This window comes from Copadichromis virginalis, linkage group LG8 (assembly GCF_057382275.1).
Source record: "Copadichromis virginalis isolate Kocher_CV1m ecotype Utaka linkage group LG8, C_Virginalis_male_GT1.1, whole genome shotgun sequence".
NCBI classification, from domain to species: Eukaryota; Metazoa; Chordata; class Actinopteri; order Cichliformes; family Cichlidae; genus Copadichromis; species Copadichromis virginalis.
Window position 1 is genome coordinate 6,143,103 of NC_140625.1, and position 12,787 is coordinate 6,155,889.

Here is a 12,787-nt window from a genome sequence, read left to right on the forward strand (position 1 = left end):
CTCTTCATCATGAAGGGCATATGGACTCTTCTTGTCCCTGTCAGTTCCCTGGTAAATCTGGGAAAGCTCTGAGAGGTGGTGGGCAGGGGTCATAGCTGCAGTTTGTGGTGTACAGAGCAGCTTTATTGCTTAACCACGTCTTGAGCCCTGAATCAGGGTCATGATGAAAGCCACCAGCTGTAACATACTACAAATACTCCATGATGCCAATGGAGTCTCCGCAAACATGCCCTGTATCATCTTGTGGAGCTTATAAGCATCCATCAGGTCCAACTGGAGAAGAAAGGTCTGCGTTCCTAACTGTGGTGTTTTAGGCTCCATTGCCACAGTCTTTGTTTCATTTGACACATATTTGAATTTTACGCTGATTTGGTGCCACTGTGGAAGTTTGGGAATCAAACATGACTGACTCTGGAATCATTTTGTTTTAAAGAAAACCATGGAAAACAAAATCTGTGGTCTGTATCTGCAAATCATTGCTACATTTCCCTTCCTTGAGCTACTGATGCAAATCAAAATGGTAAATGGCCTGTATTTATATAGCGCTTTACATATCCAGTCATCCACCCATTCACACACTGGTGATGGCAAGCTACATTGTAGCCACAGCCACCCTGGGGCGCACTGACAGAGGCGAGGCTGCCGGACACTGGCGCCACCAGGCCCTCTGACCACCACCAGTAGGCAACGGGTGAAGTGTCTTGCCCAAGGACACAACGACCGAGACTGTCCGAGCCGGGGCTCAAACCGGCAACCTTCCGATTACAAGGCGAACTCCCAACTCTTGCGCCACGATCACCCCAATTAGTCTTTGTGTAAATCCATAGAAGTGATTCTAGATGAGGAACTGGCACTGTGTTGGTGGGAAAAGAAGTAATAGCAAGTATTTTGCGCCACACCTGTTTTGGGATGGTGCAAAATGGTCTAGGCAAGGACATGCATCCCCTACTCCATCTGATCCAGTTTTGCCAGAAGTCAGAGCTTACTCTGACTTACTCTACCCATAAAAATTATGGGCAATCTGCAGCAAACTGTTCAAGTGAGAATGCAATCACTTGTTTGAACAGCTTTTGATTGGGGCAAAGTACTTACATGAAGTAGTTTCCATTCCCTAGATTGTGTTGTTTTCAGATATCTCGTACTTGTCAATGTGAAAGTACCTGATATATATAAAGTCAAAGCCTTAGGCACATCCTAGCCACTGTTACTTATTATCACTTATTTTTGGGAGTGTTCCCAAAGATCACTGGGACAAATGTTAGATTCATTTTGAAAACATCAAGTGTGGCTGACCCTTTCAGCAATCAGACAACATTACTCACACTGATTTTATTCTTGGGCTCCTGTATGGGCCTCTCCAGCCACAGCAGCTATGGCAAAAAAAATGAAACAAGGGTGACACAAGTAAAGCTAGACCTGCCCCAAATGAGCCCAACAAATACAATCGCATCAACATTGGTTTTGGAGATACTACTTATCACCTCTTATGCGCTTTTCTTATGTATAAAAAGAAACAGGACATTGAAAAATATCAATTACTTTAACCTTTTGGTGAGACCATCAAAAATATCCCTACTCTGATAAATTTCCAAAACCACCCAACCCCTAAGTGTCAGTTCAGTAAAAACTCCATCCACTGCTCAATTGACCCTGAAATAAGAGAGTCATTAAATGCCCCAATTACTCAATAACACTTATACCAAAGTCACCCTTAAGTGTTCCTTTCTTTCTAACTACACATAAAAAACACGTACACTAAGGCTCCATAGAGATGATCAACTATACTTTGTATATCCTATTATTTCCTGTTTATTTTATTCTCCAGCCTTTCTCCATGGATCAAGATGCAAGGTCATCAGGTGAGGCTGTGTGTCTTTTGTCTGCAGTCGCCCTGCAGATTGTTCTGTGATGAAGTGGTCGTCTATAAAGTGTGACCCTGAGGTCAGGGCTGAAACCTAGGCAGGGATTCATTATCCGAAATGGGAACAGAGCAAGGTGATTAATACATTCTGTATCCCAATGTATAAAATGGGGAGTGTTTATTTAAAAAACATAAATATATGAACGCGAGCCACTCTGTACTTTTGTTGATGTTTTACGTTTCTTTGACTTGACGGTGTAATTAATTTCAGAAGGTTAAGAGGTGGTTTTGTGCAACACGAGCTCGTCTTGAATCAATGCATTTGTCACCAACCCTGAATTTAGTATAATTCCTATACAGTCAGTCTGACTGCATCTTTCATCTTCACCTGCCCTGATTGACAGTCTAATTAGAGGTAAAGTAATGGTAAATGTAATCAGGGCTAAATTACAGCCATAACTCACTCAGTGGAGAGCCTCATACCTGCAAGCCAGTCACAGTCACAAACTAACAAACTGACCTCACCATCCATTTCAAACATAAGGACCTGGTATTAACATCTCTCAGCACCACAGGCCGTGCTGAAGTGGTTTTTGTGGAGTGCTTACAAGGTCGCCGCACCCACATTACCAAAAAAGAGAGAAGAGCATATTTTCTCACTTAATGGCATCGAGAATGAGACAAAATGTGTTTTGGGGGGATTTGGTTGACCATACTCTTTAAAACCCATCTGCCATTAGTGCGTGACACGAGTCATTGTATGTTTTTATTGTGTCAATCCAGTTTGAAACGTCCTATTTTCAAAGGGTAGTAATCTTTCTGTGAAACTACAAGCATAAATTACAAAGACAAACAGGGGGGTGTGAGGGGAAGGTTTTCATACAGTACAATAAGGAACACTGATTTTCAGAAGTAAAAATAAAAAAGTACTTTGTACAACTGAAGACATATTTCATGTGGGTTTTTTTGAGACAGACTTTTATTTTGGGGGGCAGGGCAAGGGTTTGACCTATACTGCAGCCAGCCACCAGGGACTTGGAGACATATCCATGGAGAAACTACGGAGGCTGAAAAATGAAGCACAAGTGCCAAAAACGGGAGTTTCTCTAGTGGCTGGCACCAAAAGTAAGTCGGTCACATACACACCAGTGTTAAAATAGCAAGAAAAACATTATGATCATGTTTATAGGTACAAGAAAATACATTTAGATGTGTGTGACTGGTTACTTTAGGGGGAGGGGGAGCCCTCACTCCCCATACTTTAAAATCACTGAACCTGACCTTTCCACCACATGGGTGCCACCCAGTGTTGCCAACTTAAAGACTTTGTCGCTATATTTAGCGAGTTTTCAGACCCCCTTAGCAACTTTTTTTCTAAAAAGCGACTAGCGACAAATCTGGCGACTTTTTCTGGTGTTATTGGAGACTTATTTATGATGACTTTTTGACATGAAAGCACATGAGCAAAGCCCCCCCCCCCCCCCCCCCCCCCACACACACACACACACACACACACTGTAATGCAGGGTGGGAGCTGCAGTAAATGTACTTTTTTTTTTGACTAAAATAAATCAATGCACTAAAAAATATCATTCCCATCATTGCAAACTTAGAAATCAGATGCCCTTGATGAGCCTTAAGTCCGTCTTGTACATCCGATATGACTGAAGCTGTCTGGTGAGGCTTGCTGTGTCCATTTTTATTTTAATGGTTAAAAATGTTCTTCTTTTGCCATTACTTTTTATGGATCACAAGGTATAAAACTATAAAACAGACACACACAGACACACATTCACACACACAAAATAACTTGTAGTTCTAAATGTATTTAAATGCTTTTATGGTGTTTTTTACTCACTTTATGTCTCTTCCGTGATGTTATTTCTCTCTCCTACAGCGTCTGTTACAATTACATAGGCATGACCAATTATGCAAATTAGGCGATGACATCATTTAGCGACTTCTAGCGACTTTTAGGACAGCCAATAGCGATTTTCCTTACTGAGGAATTGGCAACACTGGTGCCACCTAAACAGTTTGCTAGCTAAGCTTGCAAGCTAACAGTTGCAAGCTAACCAAGCTTGCAAGCATTAGCACACTCTGCACCTTGTATCCAAATACAGTAGGGCTAACTTCTGACTCCAAAAAAGTACCAAAAACTACAGCAGCGGTTATATTCCTAAATTCAGGCTTCTAAATGTAGCGAGTATGACCATGTTTTATATGCAGTCTATGATAAATAAGAATCCATCCAACACAGAAACTAGCTGCCTAGCAGACTAAGTGCAATGAAAAAAAGTTGCACAAATACATATAGTGTGACTACAGTGGAGAGTTTTGACTGTTTATCACTCAGTTTTACTTCACTATAAAGAAGATGACTGTATATTATGACTTCTGATGTCTCAACAGCAGGCGTTATGCTAAAGGAGCATTAAGAGCACTGACAAGATTGTATGAGATTAGTCCACATTAGGCATACAGTACGGTTGAGCCTGTGAAGAACTTGTTTGACAGAGACCCCCATAAACTGAGCTAGCCAACCTCTTATTTGCTGCCTAGAAACGTGAATTGAGTAAAATCAAATAATAGTTTAGCTTTTCTAGATGTTTCTAATACTATTGCATCAAAGTAATTCAGTTCTGACCTGCTTTTGTTCTAGTAAATGTGTGTGAGTGTAAAAATGCTACTTGGTTCAGAATGAATAAGTATTATGATCACTGCACATATAGTACCTACAGTTCTTTTGAAGCTCTTGGTGTCCTGTTGGTGTCTCTAAATTAGAGGACTGCTGGGCCAATGAGTCCTGCCAGAGCCACACCCTGATCAGAGGGCTGCACCTCCTGCTCTCCCAGCACCTTTTCCACCTGTCATTTGATTCACATGCTGGCCAAGAAACCACACAGTGCCCTGGTGAAGAGCGAGTAAGTGTGTGTGTGAGTGTGTGATTGACCCATAGGGTGAACAGAGATCAGAGGTAGGTGCCAGATCAGATCAGATCAGATCAAGGCTTTCCAAGTAGGATAAGCTCTACTTATGCTGCTTTCAGAAGGGTCGTGTGTGTGTGTGTGTGTGTGTGTGTGTGTGTGTGTGTGTGTGTGTGTGTGTGTGTGTGTGTGTGTGTGTGTGTGTGAGAGAGAGAGAAGTTGTGAGGAAGTGAGCAAAATGAAAAAGAACTGGATAAAATGTCTATAAAATGGTTTCTTTTCCGTCACCAGAGGATTTGTTTTCCTTTTTGTCAAAGAACAAAATATAATACTGCAATCACTTAAAAAAAGTAGTTCTTCATTTTATACATTTTATACAGTGTTCTCGTTTTTATGTTTTTTTGTTGCTTTTCTTTTCAGTTGGTAAAGGCATAAAATGAGAGAGCTCGCTGGCTCTAGGTTGGGCGAGGCAGGGCAATGTTGGCAGAGTTCAGTCCATGCCGAGGTCTATGCCAGGGGGTCGCTCATGTCCTCGTCAACCTGGGAGAGGAGCTCCTTCTTTTCATCAGTGCTCGCCAGAGAATTGCGGCTGTTGTGGGCACCCATGTACAGGGTGGCATACACTGGGTTCGTGAAGTTGGTGGGCTGCGGAGTGAAGAAAATTTCTCAGTGACTCAGGCAAAAGAAATGAAAAGATTTGGTATATTGTGAAAGAAGCAGTATTTTTCTTATTCAAATAGGCTCAGCTCGCATAAATAACAAGATGTTTCCCAGCTCAGTGCTGAAACCCTGGCAGACATTTGTGGTTTGTTATGTTTTCTGTGTTTGGTTATTTGTTTCTGAAAGTCTGGGCACTAATCATCTGCCCCCAACAAACCAGTAGGTGTATTTCCAGTGAAGAACTTGCAACTTCTTTTTAAGCACTCAGGACTTTATGGACAATTCCTCATTTGATGTTTTATGATTGTGGTGAAAAGTGTTTGAATATAGTGACCATGAGGGCTCCAGCATAAAAGCTTTATTCAGCTGCTCCCCTTATTCACAGTGGATTTCCGTTCCTGACACCCCCAAGGGATTTTTGTCTCCAGCTGGGATTAAACTGGAGATTTTTTCACTTCTTAGGTGAATGTAAAAGAAATGGTTTATATAGTGCCTTGTGCTTTTATCTGCTGAATGCATTCACACACACAGAGGTAACTCAGGGTTCAGTATCTTGCCCAAGCATTGATCTGTATACAAACCACTCGAGCCACAACGTGTAAACCATGAGACTATGGAGCCACTCATCAGAACTAAAGTATATGATTCACATAATTCTAACAATATTCATTCCAAAATTCATTACAGATGCCAGAAGTAAATACCATAACGACACCCACTGGTTTCCTAACGGTGTGTTCACACCGAACGCGATGGACGCGAATAGAGCGTCAGGTTTACATGTAAAGTCAATGGAAAGGCGCGATGACGCGCGATTGTGGGTCCCGCGAAAATTCGGAAGCAGATTTGCGTCGCGAAAACGCCAAAACGCGTGAAACGCGCGTCAGTGTAGCGCGTCTGGCGCGTTTGACTCGCGAATAAAACCACGCGCGTGAGTTTTTGTGTTGCATTTTGTGCATACGCGCGTTTCGCGTCTACCGCTCGAGTTGGAAAAATCTGAACTCCAGCGTCAAATCGCGCCGCGACAACCAATCAGGAGCCTGGTGACGTGGCTGTTACCTAGGTCAAAGGGGCAGATCCAGCCAAAGCCTTTCATACTTCAATGGAGGGGAAGGCTAATCAATGCGGTAGCAAACAACTCGGAGCTGTACAACACCAGCTGCTTTCAGTACCGAGACAGGAATAAAAAGGACCGAGCTTGGAGGAAGATATGTGAAGAGATCGGGCAACCTGGTAAGTTCATTCATTTCTCTTTTGAAAGTTTTCACTGACCCGGGGAAGCCGCACAAAAGCTAGCAAGCCACCGCTATTTTCCCACTGACGTACAAATACCGTTCTGCTTTTATGCATGTTGTCATTTAGGAATATATTTTATTGTTTATTAATAAACAGCACACAGTGGTCCCGCTGTTCATCCGTCACTGCTTTGCTTTTTCGCTGATTTTTTATTGCACAGTACAGCATTGCATTCTGCAGCCTGATTGACAAATCTCCTGCGCTTGCCAAATTTATCACGTTTGGTTTTGATAACCATCGCGTCCAATAGAAAAAACAGCACAAAAACACCCATAACTATGAGCCTCATTCGGAAATAGACACCTGCACCGTGAGGGAAAAAGGCGCACGAAAGTGGCGGGCAGATGAAGACAAACCGCGGCATAATAATACTTTTACGTTTTGCAATCTACAAAGGTTTGCACTTTGAGAATCAATTGTGAGAACTGTGACCAGGGGCTAGTTATTCTGAGAACCCCTGCTGCAATAAATGAGGGACCACTGTCTACTCTACGATTATTATATCCAACCTGTTAACATTTAATACTGTATTGATAGAACCAACTGATTCTGCAGCAGAGCATCCCCAGTCCCTGAGCTCCTGCTGCTGCACCCACAGATATGTACAGCAAGCACTGATACCTTTTTAGTCGGTGGGATTCCCTTGTGATCACCTTTACTAAATATCTACAACCAATCTGATTATATCCTGTTATTGTTTTGTTTTCTCAGGAAGACGGACAGGCGCTCTGCAGGTGGGATTGAGCGTCTGTAGTTGGTGTCTAGGCGGGCGATGCTGGGACCGACGAGGGAAAGCAGGTCCTCAAACTGGCCGACGGTGATAGCGCTGGAATCGGCCGTCATCCAGGCGCAGCTCCTGGAGCAAGTGGTGAAACTCACCAAACTGCTCATGCCTCTGGAGGACCTGATGGACCCAGGTACGGCGAGGACGTCTTTTACGCTGCTGCTCTGCTCTCCACAGTACATAGAGAAGGGAGACTCTCTCTTCAAGCGCTAGCTCGATAGCTGCCATCTTGCAAAGATACCGGTCTGGCACAACTCCCTCCCACATTCCTCCCACATTTCCGGTTCACGCGCGTCAAAATATGATATTTTGACGCGCGATGGATTTTTCTTGGACACGCGTTGAGACGCGAATGTACACGCGTCAAATTAGGGGCGTTTGGGGCGTTTTATTCGCGTCCATCGCGTTCGGTGTGAACACACCGTTAGTCTTGCTTTAAAGCTTTTGCATTTGGACTGTGGTGATCTCGATGGCAAAAAACTGGATATAAATGTAGAAAAGTGATTACAGATCAGTCAAGACAGAAAACTGTTTTTCACTAGACGTCCAAAGGACAGGAATATATTGAGAAACCCAGCTACTTTCATCCAGTGTTCTTTAGATCACAAAGAAGGGTCTATTTACTGTCTATAATGACTCCACAACCAAAACCAATTCATTAAAAAAAAAAAACTCACAAAAGGACTCATAAATGTGGAAATATCTGCATGGTTAGCCACTACCAGGCATTTTCAGATATTTTGTAATGAAACGGCTTTTTTAAGCTTTGTTACCTTGTCTGGGTCTAAAGCAAAGTCGGAGTCCAGAAGTTCCCCAGCATCATCATCAGGATCTCCTTCATAGATCTTATAGGCAGGGTTTCCAATCTCAACATTCATGGCCCCGTTGGTCATTCGGTGGTGCTGGAAGCCCTTGGCACTGCAGAGAAACAGATCAACAATTATCTTAGAAGCAGATTCAGACCCTTGTTTAAAAGAATTGATGTGCTAACCTCAGAAGAAAGCTAGAGTGACTAAAAGGTGTCTTATCATAAACCCATATCATAAATTCACTCAGCACTGGCTATGTACAATTGACAAGAACAAGACAACATATATCAAAGGTTTTCAAATGAGCTTTTGTGTCAAAAGGCCATTTGATCAAACCTATCGAATATACTGCAGCATGTCCATTGCGGAGAATGCTGGATTAGATTGCAAATATTCGGCTGTTTGCAAGCATATAAACATTTTTCAGAGATGCACAGTTATACATTTTACTCTGCAAGCACATTGCCTGAGCCTAATATTTACAAATGTAAACAGGGAAAGGCATGGAGGACAATGGGAGGACGTCAAAAGTTCAACTACTCGTGCATCACCAGAGCTATTCCAGAGTGAGTAGGCCCCCTGTGTTGTTGGGTGGGAAACCCCATGGAAGCCAAACAGAAGATGGCAAGCGAGGACAATGCGTTGGAGGTCTGTAAGCAGGTTCCACCATTCTCGCAGAAGCCTTAACACTTACATCACCACGGACTGCCATTTGGCTTTTTCTACCTTTAAAACCCAGAGAGCAGCCAAATGGGTTTTAGCTAAGCTTTAGCTTCAGCCAAGTGGAAGCTAAATTGGCTAGTCATTCATATGTATATTAGGTTGTTAGCTGGGAATTCTGGAGGGAGGGGAGTGGGGGTGTGTGGATGAGGGGGTGGGGGAGCTGCTAAAAGCTGTGAACTTCCTTTTGTGTTTCATCTTGATGCATTCTCAATCATCCAGGGAAATAAATCTCCAAAAGTCACCAACTTGGAGTGTTTCAGTTTGCCGTCTTAGGGAGAAATCAACACACATGGGTGTAGGTCCTTTGTTGCTGAGATTTATTGATAAAAACAGTACAAAAAACCAACCATTTGTACACATATTTACAAATAATAATAAAAAGTGAGTGAGTACATTTCAACATTATACCAGTGGTCTGATTGATGCCACAATGGAGCAAATCGAGCAAAGACTGATAAGTTCGCTGCACTTTCCAGTGTGTGGGGATCATTGGTCACCAACTGCATCACGTGCTACAACCCTGGTCTACATATCACCGTTGATGAACAGCTTTTCCCATCAAAGACTCGGTGCTGTTTCCTGCAGTATATTGCAAGTAAACCTGACAAGTTTGGGATCAAGTTTTGGGTGGCTTGCGACCTAAAATCCAAGTACATTTGCAATGTCTTCCCATATCTTGGCAAGGACCCCAATCGTCCCACTGGGGAGAGACTTTCTGAAAATGTAGTAATGAGGCTGATGGAACCATTCCTAGTCATTCATATGTAAATGTGGTGGAGCTTGCAAGAGAGTTGGCTCACTCTCATGTAGCTGAGAAGAAGGCAAGAAAAGAACAGTTGCTTCGGACACAACCCTCCACACCTAGTCCTGGAAAAAGAGCCATGTGTCAGGTCAAACACAAATGCAAGAACAATCATGCCACTGTGCGATGTGTTCACTGTGCCAGGATTGTGAGTGATTGCTGAAAATGTTGAAATGTACTGTACCGGTCCGTTGCCATGGGTTACCTGACCGTTGCCATGGTAACCAGTCCGTTGCCATGGGTTACCTGTCCGTTGCCATGGGTTAACTGTCCGTTGCCATGCGTTAACTGTCCGTTGCCATGCGTTTACATGTGTTGTTATGGGTTAACTGTCCGTTGCCATGCGTTTACATGCGTTGTTATGTTTTAACTGTCCGTTGCCATGGTAACCGGTCCATTGCCATGGTAACCGGTCCGTTGCCATGGGTTACCTGACCGTTGCCATGGGTTAACTGTCCGTTGCCATGGGTTAACTGTCCGTTGCCATGCGTTTACATGCGTTGTTATGGGTTAACTGTCCGTTGCCATGGGTTAACTGTCCGTTGCCATGCGTTTACATGCGTTGTTATGTTTTAACTGTCCGTTGCCATGGGTTACCGGTCCGTTGCCATGGTAACCGGTCCGTTGCCATGGGTTAACTGTCCGTTGCCATGCGTTTACATGTGTTGTTATGGGTTGACTGTCCGTTGCCATGCGTTTACATGCGTTGTTATGGGTTAACTGTCCGTTGCCATGGGTTAACTGTCCGTTGCCATGCGTTAACTGTCCGTTGCCATGCGTTTACATGTGTTGTTATGGGTTAACTGTCCGTTGCCATGCGTTTACATGCGTTGTTATGGGTTAACTGTCCGTTGCCATGCGTTTACATGCGTTGTTATGTTTTAACTGTCCGTTGCCATGGGTTACTGGTCCGTTGCCATGGTAACCGGTCCGTTGCCATGGTAACCGCTCCGTTGCCATGGTAACCGGTCCGTTGCCATGGGTTACCTGACCGTTGCCATGGGTTAACTGTCCGTTGCCATGGGTTAACTGTCCGTTGCCATGCGTTTACATGTGTTGTTATGGGTTAACTGTCCGTTGCCATGCGTTTACATGCGTTGTTATGGGTTAACTGTCCGTTGCCATGCGTTAACTGTCCATTGCCATGCGTTTACATGCGTTGTTATGTTTTAACTGTCCGTTGCCATGGGTTACCGGTCCGTTGCCATGGTAACCGGTCCGTTGCCATGGTAACCGGTCCGTTGCCATGGGTTACCTGACCGTTGCCATGGGTTAACTGTCCGTTGCCATGGGTTAACTGTCCGTTGCCATGCGTTTACATGTGTTGTTATGGGTTAACTGTCCGTTGCCATGCGTTTACATGCGTTGTTATGGGTTAACTGTCCGTTGCCATGGGTTACCGGTCCGTTGCCATGCGTTAACTGTCCGTTGCCATGCGTTTACATGCGTTGTTATGGGTTAACTGTCCGTTGCCATGGGTTAACTGTCCGTTGCCATGCGTTTACATGCGTTGTTATGTTTTAACTGTCTGTTGCCATGGGTTACCGGTCCGTTGCCATGGTAACCGGTCCGTTGCCATGGTAACCGGTCCGTTGCCATGGTAACCGGTCCGTTGCCATGGGTTACCTGACCGTTGCCATGAGTTAACTGTCCGTTGCCATGGGTTAACTGTCCGTTGCCATGCGTTTACATGTGTTGTTATGGGTTAACTGTCCGTTGCCATGCGTTTACATGCGTTGTTATGGGTTAACTGTCCGTTGCCATGGGTTAACTGTCCGTTGCCATGCGTTTACATGCGTTGTTATGTTTTAACTGTCCGTTGCCATGGTAACCGGTCCGTTGCCATGGTAACCGGTCCGTTGCCATGGGTTACTTGACCGTTGCCATGGGTTAACTGTCCGTTGCCATGGGTTAACTGTCCGTTGCCATGCGTTTACATGCGTTGTTATGGGTTAACTGTCCGTTGCCATGGGTTAACTGTCCGTTGCCATGCGTTTACATGCGTTGTTATGTTTTAACTGTCCGTTGCCATGGGTTACCGGTCCGTTGCCATGGTAACCGGTCCGTTGCCATGGTAACCGGTCCGTTGCCATGGTAACCGGTCCGTTGCCATGGGTTAACTGTCCGTTGCCATGGGTTAACTGTCCGTTGCCATGCGTTTACATGTGTTGTTATGGGTTAACTGTCCGTTGCCATGCGTTTACATGCGTTGTTATGGGTTAACTGTCCGTTGCCATGGGTTAACTGTCCGTTGCCATGCGTTAACTGTCCGTTGCCATGCGTTTACATGCGTTGTTATGGGTTAACTGTCCGTTGCCATGGGTTAACTGTCCGTTGCCATGCGTTTACATGCGTTGTTATGTTTTAACTGTCCGTTGCCATGGGTTACCGGTCCGTTGCCATGGTAACCGGTCCGTTGCCATGGTAACCGGTCCGTTGCCATGGTAACCGGTCCGTTGCCATGGGTTACCTGACCGTTGCCATGGGTTAACTGTCCGTTGCCATGCGTTTACATGCGTTGTTATGGGTTAACTGTCCGTTGCCATGGGTTAACTGTCCGTTGCCATGCGTTTACATGCGTTGTTATGTTTTAACTGTCCGTTGCCATGGTAACCGGTCCGTTGCCATGGGTTACCTGACCGTTGCCATGGGTTAACTGTCCGTTGCCATGGGTTAACTGTCCGTTGCCATGCGTTTACATGCGTTGTTATGGGTTAACTGTCCGTTGCCATGGGTTAACTGTCCGTTGCCATGCGTTTACATGCGTTGTTATGGATTAACTGTCCGTTGCCATGGGTTAACTGTCCGTTGCCATGCGTTAACTGTCCGTTGCCATGCGTTTACATGTGTTGTTATGGGTTAACTGTCCGTTGCCATGCGTTTACATGCGTTGTTATGGGTTAACTGTCCGTTGCCATGGGTTAA

The 12,787-nt window shown here is 44.5% G+C and overlaps 1 protein-coding gene across 2 annotated transcripts; it reads right to left on the reverse strand.

Moving 5' to 3' along the window:
• Positions 1–5,129: 5,129 nt before the first annotated feature.
• LOC146702571 (low-density lipoprotein receptor-related protein 1-like) lies at positions 5,130–8,970 on the reverse strand. Of its 2 annotated transcripts, XM_085465492.1 has the most exons (3): positions 8,889–8,970; positions 8,302–8,446; positions 5,130–5,433 (listed from the first exon to the last, which is right to left on the reverse strand). In XM_085465492.1, exons 2-3 carry the CDS (start codon positions 8,419–8,421, stop codon positions 5,296–5,298), a joined length of 258 nt encoding a protein of 85 aa, XP_085321618.1. In that variant the 5' UTR covers positions 8,422–8,446; positions 8,889–8,970; the 3' UTR covers positions 5,130–5,295. The 2 variants fall into 2 exon arrangements, with proteins under 2 accessions (XP_085321618.1, XP_085321617.1); XM_085465491.1 differs by lacking the exon at positions 8,889–8,970 and having other exon boundaries at positions 8,302–8,877.
• Positions 8,971–12,787: the final 3,817 nt, after the last annotated feature.